At 36.5% G+C, this 17,772-nt stretch overlaps 1 protein-coding gene and 4 non-coding genes across 5 annotated transcripts; all 5 read left to right on the top strand.

The window, feature by feature from the left end:
• The first annotated feature begins 5,015 nt into the window (after nucleotides 1-5,015).
• LOC130648822 (60S ribosomal protein L18-like) lies at nucleotides 5,016-13,148 on the top strand. Its single transcript, XM_057454924.1, has 6 exons — nucleotides 5,016-5,108; nucleotides 5,243-5,329; nucleotides 5,416-5,523; nucleotides 8,562-8,660; nucleotides 12,382-12,575; nucleotides 13,035-13,148. The coding sequence occupies exons 1-6, from the start codon at nucleotides 5,106-5,108 to the stop codon at nucleotides 13,108-13,110; spliced, it is 567 nt and encodes a 188-aa protein (XP_057310907.1). The 5' UTR covers nucleotides 5,016-5,105; the 3' UTR covers nucleotides 13,111-13,148.
• LOC130650087 (small nucleolar RNA SNORA73 family) lies at nucleotides 9,030-9,252 on the top strand. Its single transcript, XR_008983489.1, has one exon. It is a non-coding gene; the product is annotated as a small nucleolar RNA SNORA73 family (small nucleolar RNA).
• LOC130650085 (small nucleolar RNA SNORA73 family) lies at nucleotides 9,376-9,591 on the top strand. The gene has a single exon (XR_008983487.1). It is a non-coding gene; the product is annotated as a small nucleolar RNA SNORA73 family (small nucleolar RNA).
• On the top strand, nucleotides 10,393-10,614 carry LOC130650086 (small nucleolar RNA SNORA73 family). The gene has a single exon (XR_008983488.1). It is a non-coding gene; the product is annotated as a small nucleolar RNA SNORA73 family (small nucleolar RNA).
• LOC130650084 (small nucleolar RNA SNORA73 family) lies at nucleotides 11,474-11,695 on the top strand. Its single transcript, XR_008983486.1, has one exon. It is a non-coding gene; the product is annotated as a small nucleolar RNA SNORA73 family (small nucleolar RNA).
• Nucleotides 13,149-17,772: the final 4,624 nt, after the last annotated feature.

The following is a 17,772-nucleotide window of genomic DNA, read 5'->3' as shown; positions in this document are numbered from 1 at the left end:
ACCACCAATTCCCACATACATTCACGGCCTTCGTCGAATCGTACAACAAGGTCCTTGAAGAGAGACTATTTAAGCCTCAGGATGCCCAGGAGTTAGCATCCGATGAGACAGGTACCATCTGGGTCAAACATCTGTATACCATAGTGAAAGGTCTCAACAATACCAAGACCACTATGATTGGTATGAAACCTAACAAGGCGATCAAGCTGGATGATGTACCACTCGCAAAAGGCCAGGAATATCCAGAGGAAAAGCCTCTACCTGAGGATGGATTGTACTTGTATCTGCTGCAGCCCGGGGAAGAGCATGGTGATGCGAAACGACGTGCCACTGATGCTTGGTGGGGTAGGAAGATGTATAGGTTGGACCGTATAGTAGCAGGTAGTCGCCTTCTGTACTATTTGAAGGATGGTCCCGAAAAAAGCTTTGTTTCGGAAGAGTTGATGCTTATTCCTGAAGATGTCGAAGTGCTTCCAGAACATGTTAAGGAGTGGTGATAGGGATCAAGCTTTACCAAGGGGTGGAGTGCCATCCCACCCACTTTTGCATACAATTTTCACTACCTGCTGGTAGTAAAAATCGTGCCTATTCCGCAAGTTCTAAGAGGCGTTCATGCGTGTAATTCTCACCAAGCCTAAATTGTCTAACCCTCTCCGGCTTGACTTCAATACATCCACGTTCCCGTAGCCAGTTGTAATGGACTATAGCATTAGGGGCTCTGCCAGTACCACGATCTCACCCTTGTGGTAATCAACGAGTTTATTCCGAATCTTCTGTGCCACATGCCCCTGTTGACCACAGATGGCAAGGCATTGAAAGGGATCGCCATTATTCTTCCGGATGATGACCATGCTATTATCCTTTCCGGGATCTTCAAGGTGCGGCACAGCATGTTGCTGTAGCTCCTCAATTTTATTTCCCAACATCATGATTTGACTATCTCTATCATCAATTTCATCATTTAGTAAGGCAAGGACCCCATCCCTATCTTTCAGGGCTTGACACTGCTCCCTAATTACATCCTGTAGTTTTTGGACACCCGCCCTGGCCAACCATTAAATGACCCCAACGGCTTTTGGCTTTTTTAATCTACGCACAATTTCCAGGGCGCCATCGAGCGTGACAAACACGTCATGCCCATTTTTAAACTTACCAAGAGGGCCCATAGGAGATGCCTCCTTGTACCCCACTATTTCCGACCTGGTGGATAGGAACGCCAAAGGTATCGTCATATTTTTAACCTTTTCGATACCAAGGAAACGTCCCACATAGATTGACCCCGATTATTGGATAGGGTCTCGATGGCTCCTGTGTTAAACATAACTTGCGACGACATCTTTCTAATATATCAACGTAGGACAGAGGGTTTCAGGGACAGAGGCAAGATCTTCCATACCCTGGGATGTTCAAATCTAACGTACAAGCAAGCATGTTTGGACCTCTTCAGCTCGACCTTGATATCATCCCAGTCTGTAATCAGATTGGTTTCCTCATCAATTAGCCTCATATCTGACCGTTCGTGGGGGTACCATAAAAAATAGTGCTTTCTTCTGCCTCATCAGATTCTTGGGCAAGGCAGTATACAACTGGGTTAAGAGCCACAAGCTATGCTTGCGATGCCTTCCTGAAATAGCCAATTCAAGTAGTGATTGTCTACGTTTATCGAAATCCTCGTTTGCTCTACAGTCATCGACTATGAAGAGACTTTCCTAGCCTGCCAACAATTGGGACAGTTTCCATATCCATTCAAATAGCTCATTTCCTGGGTCTATCAGGAACACGTATTCGTCACGCCAGAGCAATGTCCTCTCCAAATAAGTGGACATAAGTCCAAATAAATACCTCTAGGTCCATCTTGGCACAGGGCCTGGAAACCCCCAAGGCCTTCTTTCCACCCATGGCGATTAGTATCGTATATTAGACGAGTCTGACGGACTCCCATAAGTATCTTAAGAACTCCCTAAACGTCATGGGTTCTTTCTTTGGTGGGGCTATTCCAAGCTTCCTCTCCCTCATCAGTGCCGCTAATCTGTGTCCCTGGGCAACCCTTCCCGGGTACTTTTTGTGTACCTCAACAATTTTTTTTTACGGTCTCGGGCTGCTGTTGATTGATGATAATACTACACGCGCTAATCATCTTTGTTATCTTTGGTCTCCTCCACGTTCTCTTTCTTTTTGCTCATATGCCGAGCCTTATGACCCGCCACAAGTAGTGGGGCTAAACACCTTCCAATGGTGCAGTATATGAATATTCCAAAATCTGTCATGCTATCCCGGATAATGGAATCTTCCTTGATATCCTTTCGTAGCTCCTCCTCAACACTGTCTATATCCACAAAATTCTCTATCATGCTGGCATATAGGCTTATGCCATGGGTTGAGAGTGCTTTTGCGGTCTTATTCCTTCTCCTGAAGTTCCCGCTGTACATACCGCTGTACATACCGCTGTACCTTGTCGATAGCCTCGTCAGGGGCCTTGTCGACAAAGCCTTCTGTGCATTTACCTTATGACCCTTGTTTTGGATTAGCACTTGTCTCTTGTAGATATCAACGCCCTCTTCCAGACATCGTTGATAGTCATCGAAGGTTATCGACTTCTTGGTGACACATCGCTTTGCACCCTTCGATTTGCAAACACCGCCATCTTTAGTAAGGCTCTTGTACGCATATAGCTTAGCCCTGAGGGTGATGAACTCTGTCATGATTTTGCCACCTAATTCATCCTTCATCAAGCCCACCACCTTTTTGTTTTTGCCCATTGGGAGAGGTCTCCCATTATCTGCATTATACGCACTCGTATCGAAGCGTGCTTCAACATCGTTTGCAATATCCTCATAAAAGTCGTAGGTTCGTATATGGTATACGAACGAGTCCGTGTCCATATAGCAGATCCGCAGCTTGCTACCGTATTTAGGCTGCATTAAATCGTAGTGAAATTCGTACAACCCATTTTTGACATGTCCAGGATGGCCTGGCCTATATACACAGGCTTATTCATTTTAGCCTCTGTTTTACCCGTCTCTACACCTAATAGATTTTTGCTGAACCGGCTCCCACCCTCGAAATTAGGTTTCATCACAAGCTTCGTGTACTTGTCCTCGTTGGTAACCAGCTGAATATTACGTGATTTCTAATATTTTCCATGGTCTTGCCAAATACACTTGAATTCATCAGCTTGTAAAAATCCTTCTCAAACTCGTTTTTGGCAGCCGTTCTCAACCTCGTGTTATGATCGATATATCCCACCAGCCATGCATTCTGATTAAAACGGATCACCCTGCTTACCCTCTTCAATTTAAGCCCGTGTTTTATAGCCTCATTTAATGTCCTAACTTGTACTACATATTTCCGCTTGTGTTCCAAATTAGGTACCAATTTCTCAACCTTGTGGACCATCGTGCGCTCGGGTAGGAACGGCAGCTCATTATGTTTATCATGTAACTCCCTTGGGTAAGCAAAAACTACCGATCCGCCTTTCGGTGAATGCCTTAACATTCCGTACCCATTTGAACCCGTCCGTGGGCAAGTCTTGACGCATCGTCCATCCATACAGATTGTTCGCATCCAGATATTGTAGGTATGAGGACTCCTCATCCGGGTTATACTGCTCTCCCATGTACCTATTGTTAGCTTTTGCATACAGCCTGGGTTATGTCTCCTCTTATACCCTTCTCAAACATCAGGAGCATGTCGGGATTGGTGAGAAGCTCTAGCTTGATTCCGGTATATTTCAGTGCTGTCTTCCATGCCAAGCCAGGCGCGCTGTAGAAATGGGCGGGATCAAGGTTGTATTTGTCCAAGAAAACGTCTCGAAATGTCTCAAAGACGTTGGCCAATAGCAGGACGTCTATGGACAGGTATATGTCATGGTAGTCACCCATAGTAACATTATCACCCTCTGGGGTAATGACATCCCATACTTCTTTTGCATAGGTATAGTCCCTGTCGCTGATACCCTTCATATTCAGCTTACTGTAAAACGCCTCCTTGGATGGTAACTCCATCTCCTCGAATCGCTGCCATCCATCCATGTACTCATAGGGGTACACACCTTTTCTCAACATCAGCCTGTAGGTATCATCTTTCTCGATGAACTTTGTCATGATGGTACGTTTGTCTTTACCTGATCCCGATTAAGCTGCTTCGTGGTACTCCAGGCGCAATTTTTGCACCAAAAACTTGCCATGTGCTCAGCGTCTTTGTCCTGAAATTCTAGACAGGTATCCGCGCATTGATGACACTTCATACCCGCAGCGTTGTGCAAATGAGATTGCTTCCAATTTGTCTAGCGATGATGCCATAAATCGACAACTATCGATCAACCGTATCTCTATGGTCTTGTACTTCTCACCATCACCATATCCCATACCTCCAAGTGGTACCTTGATTTTGATATTGAAACTTACATATTTTTTGGTATTCTCCGCAATACACCCAATGTCCTGAGTGTCGTACTTCTCACCTAATTCCCGTATGAAGAGATATATGGGTATATGGTTAGGTATCTTATATTTGAGATTACTGATTTCGGTAGTTCAATATACGATGATCCTCTTATTAATCTCAATTTGTGAAAATCTGCATCGATGTATATTATTTTAGATATTGTAAAGCCACTCCGGGGCAGTGGCGGATTTTCCACGCCTGTTCTGATTTGTGCAAACATCCTATCGAACACATCATATACATCGCTACCCTGGAATACCGAGGCCATATTGCTATGGAATACCTTCTTCACCTCAATGTACTCATCATTAAGCCTCCTCTATATTTGAGGGCTTCTTCCACATAATCCACAGGGATAAACTGTGAATTATGTGGAACATAAACATGCTCTCCTGTGGAGAGCATGTTTATGTTCCTTAGGTGTAAAATCTTGCCCCGGCTGTTCATATAGATAGTCTTCCTCAGTCTCTTTTTCTACCTCATCATGGAGCGTAGGCTTTGTGTTGCCTGTCCTGTTATAGAACCCCATCCGGCCGCGGAAAAAGAAGAAACGGGATATTTGCTGAAAAGATGTTTTAACACATGACCAAAAGTTCAAAAGCCGACCGCAGAATACAAGACACGGTCCTTGCAAATACAAGTTCTTTTCCACGGCCAAGATGGTAGGTTGATGATCACTGTTTAAGTAAACTTCAGTACGCAATTGTGATCATGAAGTATCTTTTCCATCTTGAATCAATATGGTTTTTATTTTGCACCGTCGTTTAACTACATATAATTTCTTTTGAATATGTAGGGTATCGACTTGGACCATCGCCACGACAAGAAGAAGCAGCGAAAGGAGCCTGTCTCTCAGGACCCCTATATTCGCTTACTTGTTAAGGTCTGTATAATTCCTGTACAAATAATGCTTGCATTTTCTGGTTAACCTTAGAAACACTCTTTTAACATTTATTAACCTTTAAATAGTTGTATCGATTTCTCGCACGAAGAACAAGCTCAAGATTCAATGAAGTTGTACTTAAGAGAATGTTTATGAGCCGCACAAATCGCCCACCTGTATCCATTGCCAGAATTGTAAGTACATGTGCATGTTTTACATCTTTTAGACAAATTCTATTTTTACATTTTAATTGATCTGTAACAGTCTGGAACAACTGCAATTTCATGCCAAATTCGAAAAAGTTGGTTTGCCAAGATACAGTCAGTGTTAACATTTACCTCCAAAATTTGTTAGTGGTTATTACAAACAATTGTAGTTTAGTCGCTTGTTAAATTGTTTTTTGTTCAAGCAAAGTCTTCAGGACTATACATCAAAGACTAGTTAGACTATGCGCAGCTATCGTCTGATAAACAAAGCAGCTGTAACATACAGTCAGGGATAACCGCAAATTAGTCTACGATAGCCTATTTAGGCGATTTATCTCTCCTAATTAGGCTATCAACATTGTTTTTGCTGCCTATCGCTGTTTTGTTGCATAGTCGCAATGATTTTATTAGCTAAAAACATTCTATAGAACCTCTTTCGATGGTACAAATATATTTTTCTTTATTATTTGCGCTGTCAGAAGATATAGCGTTTAGTTTTGATTAAGACGCATGCTCTGTGTTACGGCTTCTTTGTTTTACACCCACGGTTGCTTTTGGAAAAAGGCTAAATTTCCTGCGCACATATTTTCAACATGGTGGCACATAGCCTAAATAGACTATTTCTTGTCTAATTAGCCAATCCAAAGACTTTTAATGTCAAAATTTTAGTCCCGTAAAGCAAACTATAAAAAATTTTGCTCCAACGAAAATGATGTAATGAGCAACAAAATTCCGAAAAAAGATAGCTCGAACAGACGTGGTTGTCGAGATAATTGTAAAAGAAGAAAACATATCTCCTAAATGGGAGATGATCTCCTAACTAGTCCATGGAAAATCTCCTAATTTGCAGTTATCCCTGACTGACATAGTGCATGCTTTCTTAAATCAAAACAAACTAACAAACACATATCTTTAAAACATCAAAAGTAGATTTGGTAGTTTTTAAAAAAATACATGTGATGTACTAGCTTTAGATTGAAAAAAATATGTGATTGCTTAATTAGGAAAGATAAATCACCTAAAAAGTCTATCGTGGACTAATAAGACTAAATAGCAGAATTTGCAGTTGTCCCTGACTGTCAAAAAGTAGTTGACTCGCTAAATATGACCAAAACGGCAATATGAGGTTGATCTTGTAAGACTTTTTAAATAAAATTGCACTTTATTTGTCACACAAAAAATTCAAACTTGAACTGTACTTTATTTTGCGACTTTAATAACTGTATATTTATTTGATCAAGTGAAGCTTTTAAAGTCCTACCAATAAGAAAATAACATCCGAGCAATGAATTGTTCCTCCAAGTTTACAATAATTTAAACTGGTCAAACAATTTGAATAAATAGAATAAGTTAACACATTTTATCACAAAGTCTTTTTTATCTATTTTATTTTCTCATTTTTATATATATTTTAGTTCTTTTTTACCGTAAATAATAAGAGAACATTAATTTTCATGTGATATGAATTGATAATACTCAGTCAAAATAACTTTTGGAATTGGGAAGCAATTAATAGCTCAACTAGTTCTTTATTTCTCAGAATTGAGTGAGAGCACTATGCCAACAAACTTCAAAACAAATTTATTTATGATAGATTTGTCAAGGTTATTGCAGGACTTTCCGGATACAAGGCTCGATTTCCTGCACTAAGCCTTGATCACTAGGAAAGGCATGCTTAGCTCAGTCAATTCTTAGTGCTTACTACAACCAAAAACAGATGTAGGCCTAAATGTCCCTGAAATGTGCTGTTTTTTATCAGGTCAGCACCTTCATTAAAAACACCACATTCTTTCAGTAGAAAAATGCTACATTAGAAATAAAAATTTTCGGCCTGATTTTTCTAATTTTTTTTAAAAAAAGACCAGTGCTAGAAATTATATAGGGTAATCGGAAAATCAATGCAAAACTGCAATTTTTGAACTTATTATTTTCGTTATTTATTTGTAAAGTTGGATCTTGAGGACCCTATTTTAGATCTTGATTAAATATTTGTACACTTTAAATCCTTCCAGCCTTCTTTTTGTGTCATTTCCCGTAATCATTACTTTTAAATTTGGTTAAAATTCGTTCAAAAGGCTCACCCATACATTGTCATAAAGTTTTTCCGCCAAAAATTTTAGTTCTTAATGTACGTGTTTTAACCAATTGTCTGTGTTAAGGGTAGCCAGAATTCTTTAGAAAACACAGTATCATCATAGTCAGCTCCTCATGAATTGTAAATAATAAGTTTGTAAATCCTTAAGTTTTAACTTCAAACTTAACATTGTAGTTTTAAGCCAGTTTTTCCTAATTTAACTTTAATCCAGATACTTGTAGTTCTTGTTTAATTCTTTGAGAGCTTGATTGTATAATGTTTGGTCAGAAATTGCAATAAGGCTCAATTCGGCTATTCAAACACTAAGTATTTGTGACGTCCCTCTTGTGTCCCACTTTTAATGCAAGAATTGATGACCCGCCAATAAAAAAGGGATGTTTGGCCAATGTAGTTCGAAAATAAAGAAAGCAATTTTGGCAACTTAGTGATTTTTACTTTTTTTCAACTACAAGCAAGCAAGCAAGAAAAACTGTTTCAATAACTAGTGACAAATATCTAGCCAGGGTGGCCACACCTAAAATTTCCGAAATATGCACCAAAAAATTAATTTCTCCTAAAATCTTAAATTGTTTATATGGTGATGTATTTTATCTAATAGTAGCTTATTATCATAATGTTTATCTTGAATCAAGACTGTTAAGTTATGTTTCTATAGTTCCTACAACTTGAAAGGAACAAGCATTCAAACAAGAAAAGGCATTGTTATTAGTAACTATTTATTTCTTTAGATTTGGTAAATTCTAAAGTTTTATCCTGAAACCTAAATTCTAATATCTTACACCTACAATGTTTTTTTGGCAAAGATCTAAAAAATGCTGCTGAAGACTATGTTAGTCTTCTGCATAAGAAATTCTCTTTTTGATTTTGCCATTGACCAGACCTGGTTATTTATAATTAGTTTCCATTACTTTCCTTGTGACTTTATTATTAGGCTCGAAGAATGAGCAAACCTGGATGCACTGATAAAATTTGTGTTATTGTTGGATCAGTCACAGATGATGTTCGTCTTCTTGATGTGCCAAAGCTTAAGGTAAATTAAAGTTTTCCCCATTTAAGAATTCAATCCTAGTGCACTTTTCTTTTCTCAAGTAACATAAAAGGTTATTTGTGTTGTGATGACTTTATAATTAATATATTTTGTCTTTAAGTTTTTCTTCTGTGTTAGAGGTTATTAAAACATTGAATTTAATGAAAAATAGTGTTGGTGCTGTCAGTCAAATAGACAGAAAGTCTTAAAAAAATAAAACTCAATACACAATATAGAAATTTTAAGTTAAACCTTAAGCATTTCTAATTTTTCATCAATAAAGACCATGCAGCATCTCTTTTACACGTTAACAAGAAGATCATCTTTTCTTGTATTATAAAACCTGTTGTACACAGTTCTTCTAACCTTAAACCAACATAAAACATCTGTTTGATCTAGCCTCATTCAGCTCTGTTTGTGTGATGTGGAGCTTATGATTTATTTTAAATCAATGAGGTATATTCCTGTCACAATGTTGAAAATCGATTTCACTCGTAATATTTAGTTACTTGATGTGAAACTTTGCATATTCCATAGCCTTCTTGAAGCTACTATGTGGCTGTTATCAAGGAGATAAACCATGCAATGGACATTTTACAGCTTTTTGAAATTTCATTTTAAAAAGTGAAGACAAATAGAGGAAAAATATTTAAGACCAGAAAAAACATCTTTAACTGCATGCGTTCTGCATATGTATTTAGGAATTCCTTTGTGTGTCCCAACATAGAACATCTGATTGATCTAGCCTCATTCAGCTCTGTTTGTGTGACATGGAGCTTATGATGAGTCAATGAGGTATATTCCTGTCACAATGTTGGAAATCAATTTCACTCGTAATATTGAGTTACTTGATGTGAAACTTTGCATATTCCATAGCCTTTTTGAAGCTACTATGTGGCTGTTATCAAGGAGATAAACCATGCAATGGACATTTCTCCTGTTTGTTTTGTTAAATAGTTTCAACATGTATCTCAAAATCAAAATCTTCAATTTTGCATTTATAGTACAGTATAGTAAACCATTTTGTACAAGCTACTATGTTTGATATGATGAGATTTTTCACGACGGTCTTCATAACAATGCTGTTGATATCTGTGAAAACTAATCAAACATTTCAGTAAGATTGGTTGTTTTAATATAATAAACATTAAGAGTTTGATCTATATCTTGTATTTGTGACCAGTTATTAAATTTTTTTTGATGCCTTGTTACTTCTGAAATGATAAACCTGTTCCAAACATTACTGCTGATAATCAGCAGAAGTTCAATTTTCGTTGGGAATTATTCTATATAACAGCTATTGGAGCATCATAAATGTTGGTAAAAAGTTACAAATGATAAAGCCAGTGTGAAGATCCATAAAGGGATCTACTTATAGTAATTGTTCAAGTTTTCTGTATTTGTATTAGGAAACAAAAAAATGAGTTTTAGTTAACTGTATTTTAAATATAAATTAATTATTGCTTTGTTAGCTTTCACACAAAAATATTTTCTGTAGAGCAAATTCTTTTAAAGGAAACACTCGCAATACTGACAGCTTTTTTATGTATTGTAAATGTTTTCACACTTCTTTTACAAATATTTCGCCAGTTTATATTTGTTATATAACTATAAAAATCTAATACCTAAAATAACGTTACTTTGCTGCTTTTACTGTTTTTCATGATTTAATTATCAATTTCAATGCGTCCTGGACATTATACAAAATACTAACATGAACCTTTCTAATTATAAACCAACATGAACATCTGTTTGATCTAGCCTCATTCAGCTCTGTTTGTGTGATGTGGAGCTTATGATTTATTTTGAGTCAATGAGGTATATTCCTGTCACAATGTTGAAAATTGATTTCACTCATAATATTTAATTACTTGATGTGAAACTTTGCATATTCCATAGCCTTTTTAAAGCTACTATGTAGCTGTTATCAAGGAGATAAACCATGCAATGGACATTTCTCTTGTTTGTTTTGTTGAATTTAACGTGTATCTCAAAATCAAAATTTTCATTTTTGCATTTATAGTACAGTATAGTAAACCATTTTGTACAAGCTACTATGTTTGATATGATGAGATTTTTCACGACGGTCTTCATAACAATGCTGTTGATATCTGTGAAAACTGATCAAACATTTCGGTAAGATTGGTTGTTTTAATGTAATAAACATTAAGAGTTTGATCTATAACTTGTATTTGTGACCAGTTATTAAATTTTTTTTGATGCCCTGATACTTCTGAAATGATGAACCTGTTCCAAACATTACTGCTGATAATCAGCTGAAGTTTATTTATCTCGTTAACCTGATCAGAAGTACAATTTTCGTTGGGACTTTTTTTTGCTCTGTTGAGATGCAATTTATTTCTATAAAGCAGCTATTGAAGCATCATAAATGTTGGTAAAACGTTACAAATAATAAATAAAACCAGTTTGAAGATCCATAAAGGGATCTACTTAGAGTAATTGTTCAAGTTTTCTGTATTTGTATTAGGAAACAAAAAAATGAGTTTTAGTCAACTGTATTTTGAATATAAATTAATTATTGCTTTGTTAGCTTTCACACAAAAATATTTTCTGTAGAGCAAATTCCTTTAAATGAAACACTCACAATACTGACAGCTTTTTTATGTATTGTAAATGTTTTCACACTTCTTTTACAAATATTTCGCCAGTTTATATTTGTTATATAACTATAAAAATCTAATATCTAAAATAACATGTTACTTTGCTGCTTTTACTGTTTCTCATGATTTAATTATCAATTTCAATGCGTCCTGGACATTATATAAAATACTAACATGAACTTTTCTAATTATAAACCAACATGAACATCTGTTTGATCTAGCCTCATTCAGCTCTGTTTGTGTGATGTGGAGCTTATGATTTATTTTGAATCAATGAGGTATATTCCTGTCACAATGTTGAAAATCGATTTCACTCGTAATATTTAGTTACTTGATGTGAAACTTTGCATATTCCATAGCCTTCTTGAAGCTACTATGTGGCTGTTATCAAGGAGATAAACCATGCAATGGACATTTTACAGCTTTTTGAAATTTCATTTTAAAAAGTGAAGACAAATAGAGGAAAAATATTTAAGACCAGAAAAAACATCTTTAACTGCATGCGTTCTGCATATGTATTAAGGAATTCCTTTGTGTGCCCCAACATAGAACATCTGATTGATCTAGCCTCATTTAGCTCTGTTTGTGTGACATGGAGCTTATGATGAGTCAATGAGGTATATTCCTGTAACAATGTTGGAAATCAATTTCACTCGTAATACTCAGTTGCTTGATGTGAAACTTATTCCATAGCCTTGCCTACTATGTAGCTGTTATCAAGAAAATAAACCATGCAATTGACATTGAACACTCTTGAATGTATTTTAGGTAATGTGCAATTATACGAGGCATTTAAAAATTAGCGTCAGCAAAATTTAGCATGTTTTAGGAGTGGATTTAACTAAATAAAGATTTTTTTACTCCCTGTCACTACTTATCATTGTTGCCATGAAAAAACAAAAGTTTTTTATTTAATTTCTATATTCTTTGTTAAAGATCTCTTGGTTCTACTCGGACAAGTGTTACACAGCGATTTTCTTCTTTTGGTATGATGAGATTTTTCACGACGGTCTTCATAAAACAAGATGTTGACAAATGTGAAAACTGACAATTTTTTTCTGCTCCTTTTTTGAAATTAATTTTGTTTTTTACGCGTTTTTCAGGTTTGTGCTTTACGATTCACGGAAGGTGCGCGCACTCGCATTCTGAAAGCAGGCGGAGAAGTTTTAACGTTTGATCAGCTTGCCATCCGAGCTCCTACCGGAAAGAACACTTTACTGTTGCAAGGACGTCGTCGTGCTCGTGAAGCATGTAGACACATGGGACGTGCTCCTGGTGTGCCACACAGCAGTACAAAGTAAGAAAGCCTTTTGTTTTACTAGTTACTTAAAACACTTTTTGGTTTCGCGATTAATCATTCTATAAGACACACAATGTTTTAACTGAGATTATAGGTTCTTTTAACCGCTAGCAACCAGAATATTAAGTAAATTTAAAAAATTATGTTTATAGAACAGGTATATTGCTGAAAAAGGTAATTTTTTTAGCAATACCTCCATTGCAGAAGTCCAGGCTGAACTCAAAATATGTTTCTTTTAAACATATAAACGTGTCCTTTATTTAATTCTGAACAGAAGTTTGTGTACTTAACAACACCACATAATACATTGTGTACATTTTGTGGACAATCAACACATTTTAATCCGAAAAAATTCAGATATTTAAGGTGTTTAATGAGCATGAAAAGCCAGAAGAATGTCTTATACCCATGTATGATAGAGCAGTTTCCGTGTCAATTATATTTCTCTTATTTTAGGCCCTACGTTCGAACCAAAGGACGAAAATTCGAAAAAGCGCGTGGACGTCGTGCAAGTCGTGGATACAAGGCTTAAATTTATTTGTGAAATACAGAAATTCAATTCACAACCAACTCTGTCTTTATACTTCGAAATGTGCAGAGTCCGGCGGCAGTGAACTATTTTGTGGCTTCCACAAAAAGAATTTAAGCGATAGATTAAAAAAAGATTGTTCAGTCCGAAAATCTAAAAAAATTATAACTCAGAAGTAACTATAGTCCAAATAAACTGTGTATCCCTCCTAGAAACTGACTTGCTGAACGTTCACAAAAATTTACAGAACTTCCAGCATTTTTGAACATCAGGAGCATTCTTTTAGGTCAAAAAGATATTAGTTTTATTAGTATTTTATGCTTCTTTGGAACTTTCACGGTCAGTAACAAATTTTTTCGTTCACCCTTCCACAACATTTATTTCGAACGATAAATAATGAAAGGCAAGACCAGAAAAAGTTTCGCGGTGAAGGAGAACACAGTATTTATTGTTAAGTCAGGTCATTTTTCAAAATTTGTGTGTTGAATAAACACCATCGTGTGAATGCACAAAAATTTTTAAAAATTCGTATTACAAATGATAAATGTCTTAAAGTTTAGGATTATTACTGTTTTATTTCAAACGACACCATCTTTTTGTTGTTATCATCGAGGTCTTGGCGTGACGTAAATTAAGACAACAGCTTTCTGCACGTCGAAATGCTTTAGTTGTCGAATACACCACTGCAAACAAGTCATTAATATACCGTTATGGAGTTTCATACCGCGCAGGTCTGGGCACTAGCGGACCGCTTTGTAGGGAGAAATTTTTTGCTTGTTTTCTTTTGCCTCGATAAGCCCAAATAATTTTCTTGGTCAGTTTTTCACAACTATTGTGGTTCGTGCTGCGAAAAGAGGCAGAAATGCAAAATCCTGCCTGATGTTTCTTCAACTATTTTTTTGCTTTCAACTGACGTTTCACCTTTTAATAACACGCGTAAATGGTTTTGCTAGCCCTCTTTGTTATATATTGACATGGGTAAGATGTGGGAATCGAAGAAAACCTTAAATTACTGACTTTTACAAGAGAGACAAGATATACACTCTTATGACAGTAGTGAGTATCCTTCTTTTAAATAACTGTAAAATCAATATGTCTCCCCAGTTTAAAAATTGAAAATACATAGGAAAAAGACTAATTCTCTGCGTGCTGCATGTTTTCCCTAGCAAATGCCTCACGCTCTGCGGGGGATTTCAAAATTTGTCCCTACAAGCGCTTCGCTGTGGCCAGACCCGCGTAATTGATTTTACTGTTATCATGGTCACTTGTTGTGCTTTAAATTGTGGAAACTCTTCCACCAAAAAATCGGTAGGCATAAAATGATGTTGGACTTTCGTTCTCAAGATACCTCGGGTTTCCTTTATTAAGGTTACTTTAAGCGAACCCGAATAAGCTACTTTCAGTATCACTAAAGGGAGACATCTAAAGTCCGTTATGAGAATTTCTTTGATCGAATGTTACCACAGTTGGACCATTTTTACTTTGAACTGTCTGAGATAAGTAGTAAATACAAGATTCTTTTCGAAGTTTTTAAATTGATATTAAAATTTGAATGTTGAGAGAGGATTTAGCATTAACAGGCCTTCCTCCTCATCCGACTGGCATAAGCCATTTTCTGCGCTTAATGCGTCTACTTCTTTTTTCTGTTATCTTTTAAACTTGCTTATTAACAAAAACCTTTAGTTGCTCAAATCTTATACGCATGGGTAAATCAATCTCGTTCCCAGGGCTTCTTTTTCGCTTCCTGATGTGCGTGCTGGCGCGAAAGAAGTAGTACTACTTATCCCTGTCACAATGTTGGAAATCAATTTCACTCGTAATATTTAGTTGCTTGATGTGAAACTTTGTATATTTCATAGCCTTCTTCTCGGGCAACTTACGGAACGTCTGGGATTTGTTAATTCATCGGCGCACTATAAGGGTACTAGTCACAATAGCAGATGAATGTCCAATAGTTAACATGACTTTAGGGCTTCCTGAAAAAAGGTGTTTTAAATGTAAAATAAATATTATGACGTCGCAACCCCGATTTGAAGGTTTTTGAACAATCCTCTTTTCGCGAATATCTCAAAAAATATAAATACGACAGTCTTTGAACGGCTTTTTTACCGTTCGTAATCATTTTGTGGATGAATTACGTCAACAAAATATGTCGTAAGTCCTGCGCGCATAGTGCGATCATGCTTTTCCGTCACTTTCACAAGAATATTTGTCAGAAATAGAATGTGTCGGCAAAAATTTACAGTTTTGACGTTATTGCCGTGCCTGCGTCGGAACTTTTCCGTGATGCCAGCAGGGTGTAAAACGCGCGGGAGAATTTTAAATAGAAATGGCGGATATTCAGCGGGAATTGGAGGCAGAGAAATTCATTCTATAGTTAAATGGCAAATTATTTCCAATGCGCCTTTATGCGAGGAGAAGTTTTACGTGAGATCCAGAGTGTAAGTTACCACCATGAAGATGTCAGATATAATGCCTTCATTTCTATGTTCCCTTCTTGTGTAAACTTGAAGAAATCTCACTTTAACAGGAAGGCTAAAGAGCTTGTTTCCTTTGTTAGAAAAAGAAAATGGCATGGCAATATCAGGGTGAAGTACTTAAAGGACTTTTCCAGAGATGTTTGGAACAAATTCAGCAATGTAGAAAAAAATAAACACACAATCCATAATTGTGAAGGATGTTCTTTTTTACAAGTAGAAGAAAAAATACGTTTCCTACTGCAACTGGACACAGAAATAAAAAATATAAAACATCAAAAAAGGTTTTCTTGGACATAACAAACACATTAGACAGTATTACAAATACAGCTATCAATACAAACACACCGTTAAATAAAAATATGTCTATAAACACACCAATTGTGTGCAAGCGAAATACACCAGGAGCAGTGAACATAAATACACCTTTAAATACAAACAAGCCAATAGATATAAACACACCCATCAGGACAGAATTGGTGAGTGCTAACACCTAATAAAATGAACACACCTAAAAATAAGAAAAAAACAGGAGACAGCTCTTTCACCATCTCATTTGAAATACAGTCAACAAAAAATGACATGAAAATATGAAAATAAATGCAGAAGGAGCACTTAAATCAATAAATTCGAAGTGGGATAGCATATATGACACACTAAAGTCCTCACATTTAATTAGATCTGTAAATTTAGTTGAGGCCAAGTCTGATTTGCAGAAAAAAAAAGGAGTTAAGACAGCGGAACAGCAGAATAAAAAAAGTCCTTGGAAAGCAAATGTTATGGAAATGGCAAGGCAATGGAAACTATTTTCGGGATCAGACAGTCTGCATCTTCATACAGAAAATCACGATCGATCCATAAAGGAGATAAACCATGCAATTGACATTGAACACTCTTGAATGCATTTTAGGTAATATGCAATTATATAAGGCATAAACAAAAATTGGCGTCAGCAATTTTGTGGGCAAATTACATTGGAATCGGAATTTCAAGTCCCCCTTGTAGAATGGGCGAAACCCTGTGCGTTACACTTGCGATTGTTCCTGGAACTGCCTCCTACATTAATGAAATAAAATATTCGTTCAAATGGTTTCTCTATACAGATAATATCCTCTACTTCCAACTACCACTGTGAATGAGTGCATGTCGAATACCAAATTAAGGAAAAATATTAACGTCCACTTGATTTATTTTGCAGTTGCAAAAATTAAACTGATTGTGTTTCGAATGTTATAAATGATATTATTTCATTTTGAAAAATCTATTTTCAAGCGTTTGAATTAATTTGGAATATGATCCTTTTTAATAACAACGCATAACGTAGACATGGACATAACAAAATATTTCAGTGCATCGAAAAATGATAAATTGGATGGTCGCGTTCTTAACATTTCTGTTCCTGGTTCGTCTTCTCAGCCAGAGAATTAAACAATCTTCAAGAACAGCAAGAGCAAAGGAGGAAAAGACAAATTATGCCGAAGAAAATGAAAAAAGCAGTAGCTTTTCATGCTGGAATTCCAGAAGCTAGAAGGTGGACAAAAAGTACCCAAAATTTACGTTCAAAAGAGAAACTGTTTGGGATTGAAAAATGAAGTACTAAAAGAACTTTGAGTGCAACTAACAAAATAAATATTTCGCTTTGCCACGACAAGGACGGCCAGGCATGGTTAGTGATTAAATAGCAACAGAAATGAAAGCAATCCCTTATAATCTTCGGTTGAGTGGTGGTGCAATCACTCGTACACCAATTCGACATAACGCTAGACCGCGTTAATAAAAAGACTGGGAGGAGTTAAGGGTAAACAAAACTAACCGAAGTTATTTCCACAAGAAGGAAGAAGGGAAGAAAGTTGAAACTAAAGTTTTTTTGAGAACGTAGTTAGTGTTGTTAGATAACTATGGAGTTTGAAATGCTAGCAGGAGAAAATGCGAATTAGTAACTAGGGTGTTTGCAGCTAGCTAATGTCCCATTTATCAAAACAGCAGAGGGGTGGGGGTAGCTTTACATAAAAATTACCAGGCTAAGCTGACAGTCAGTGCATCTGGTGTTGTACTTTCTGAACCAAAGTATCTCCCTTCAGGTTGGCTCTGCGAGAATGATGGCATAAAGTTTTGACCATGCATACTGTATGCCGTTATATTCAATTACCTAATGTTTAACCCTAGTGAGCTTGGTAGTTCAGAGTCA

This window comes from Hydractinia symbiolongicarpus, chromosome 7 (genome assembly GCF_029227915.1).
Source record: "Hydractinia symbiolongicarpus strain clone_291-10 chromosome 7, HSymV2.1, whole genome shotgun sequence".
NCBI classification, from domain to species: Eukaryota; Metazoa; Cnidaria; class Hydrozoa; order Anthoathecata; family Hydractiniidae; genus Hydractinia; species Hydractinia symbiolongicarpus.
Note: the sequence above shows the minus strand (reverse complement) of the source record. Positions and strands in the feature narration are given on the sequence as shown.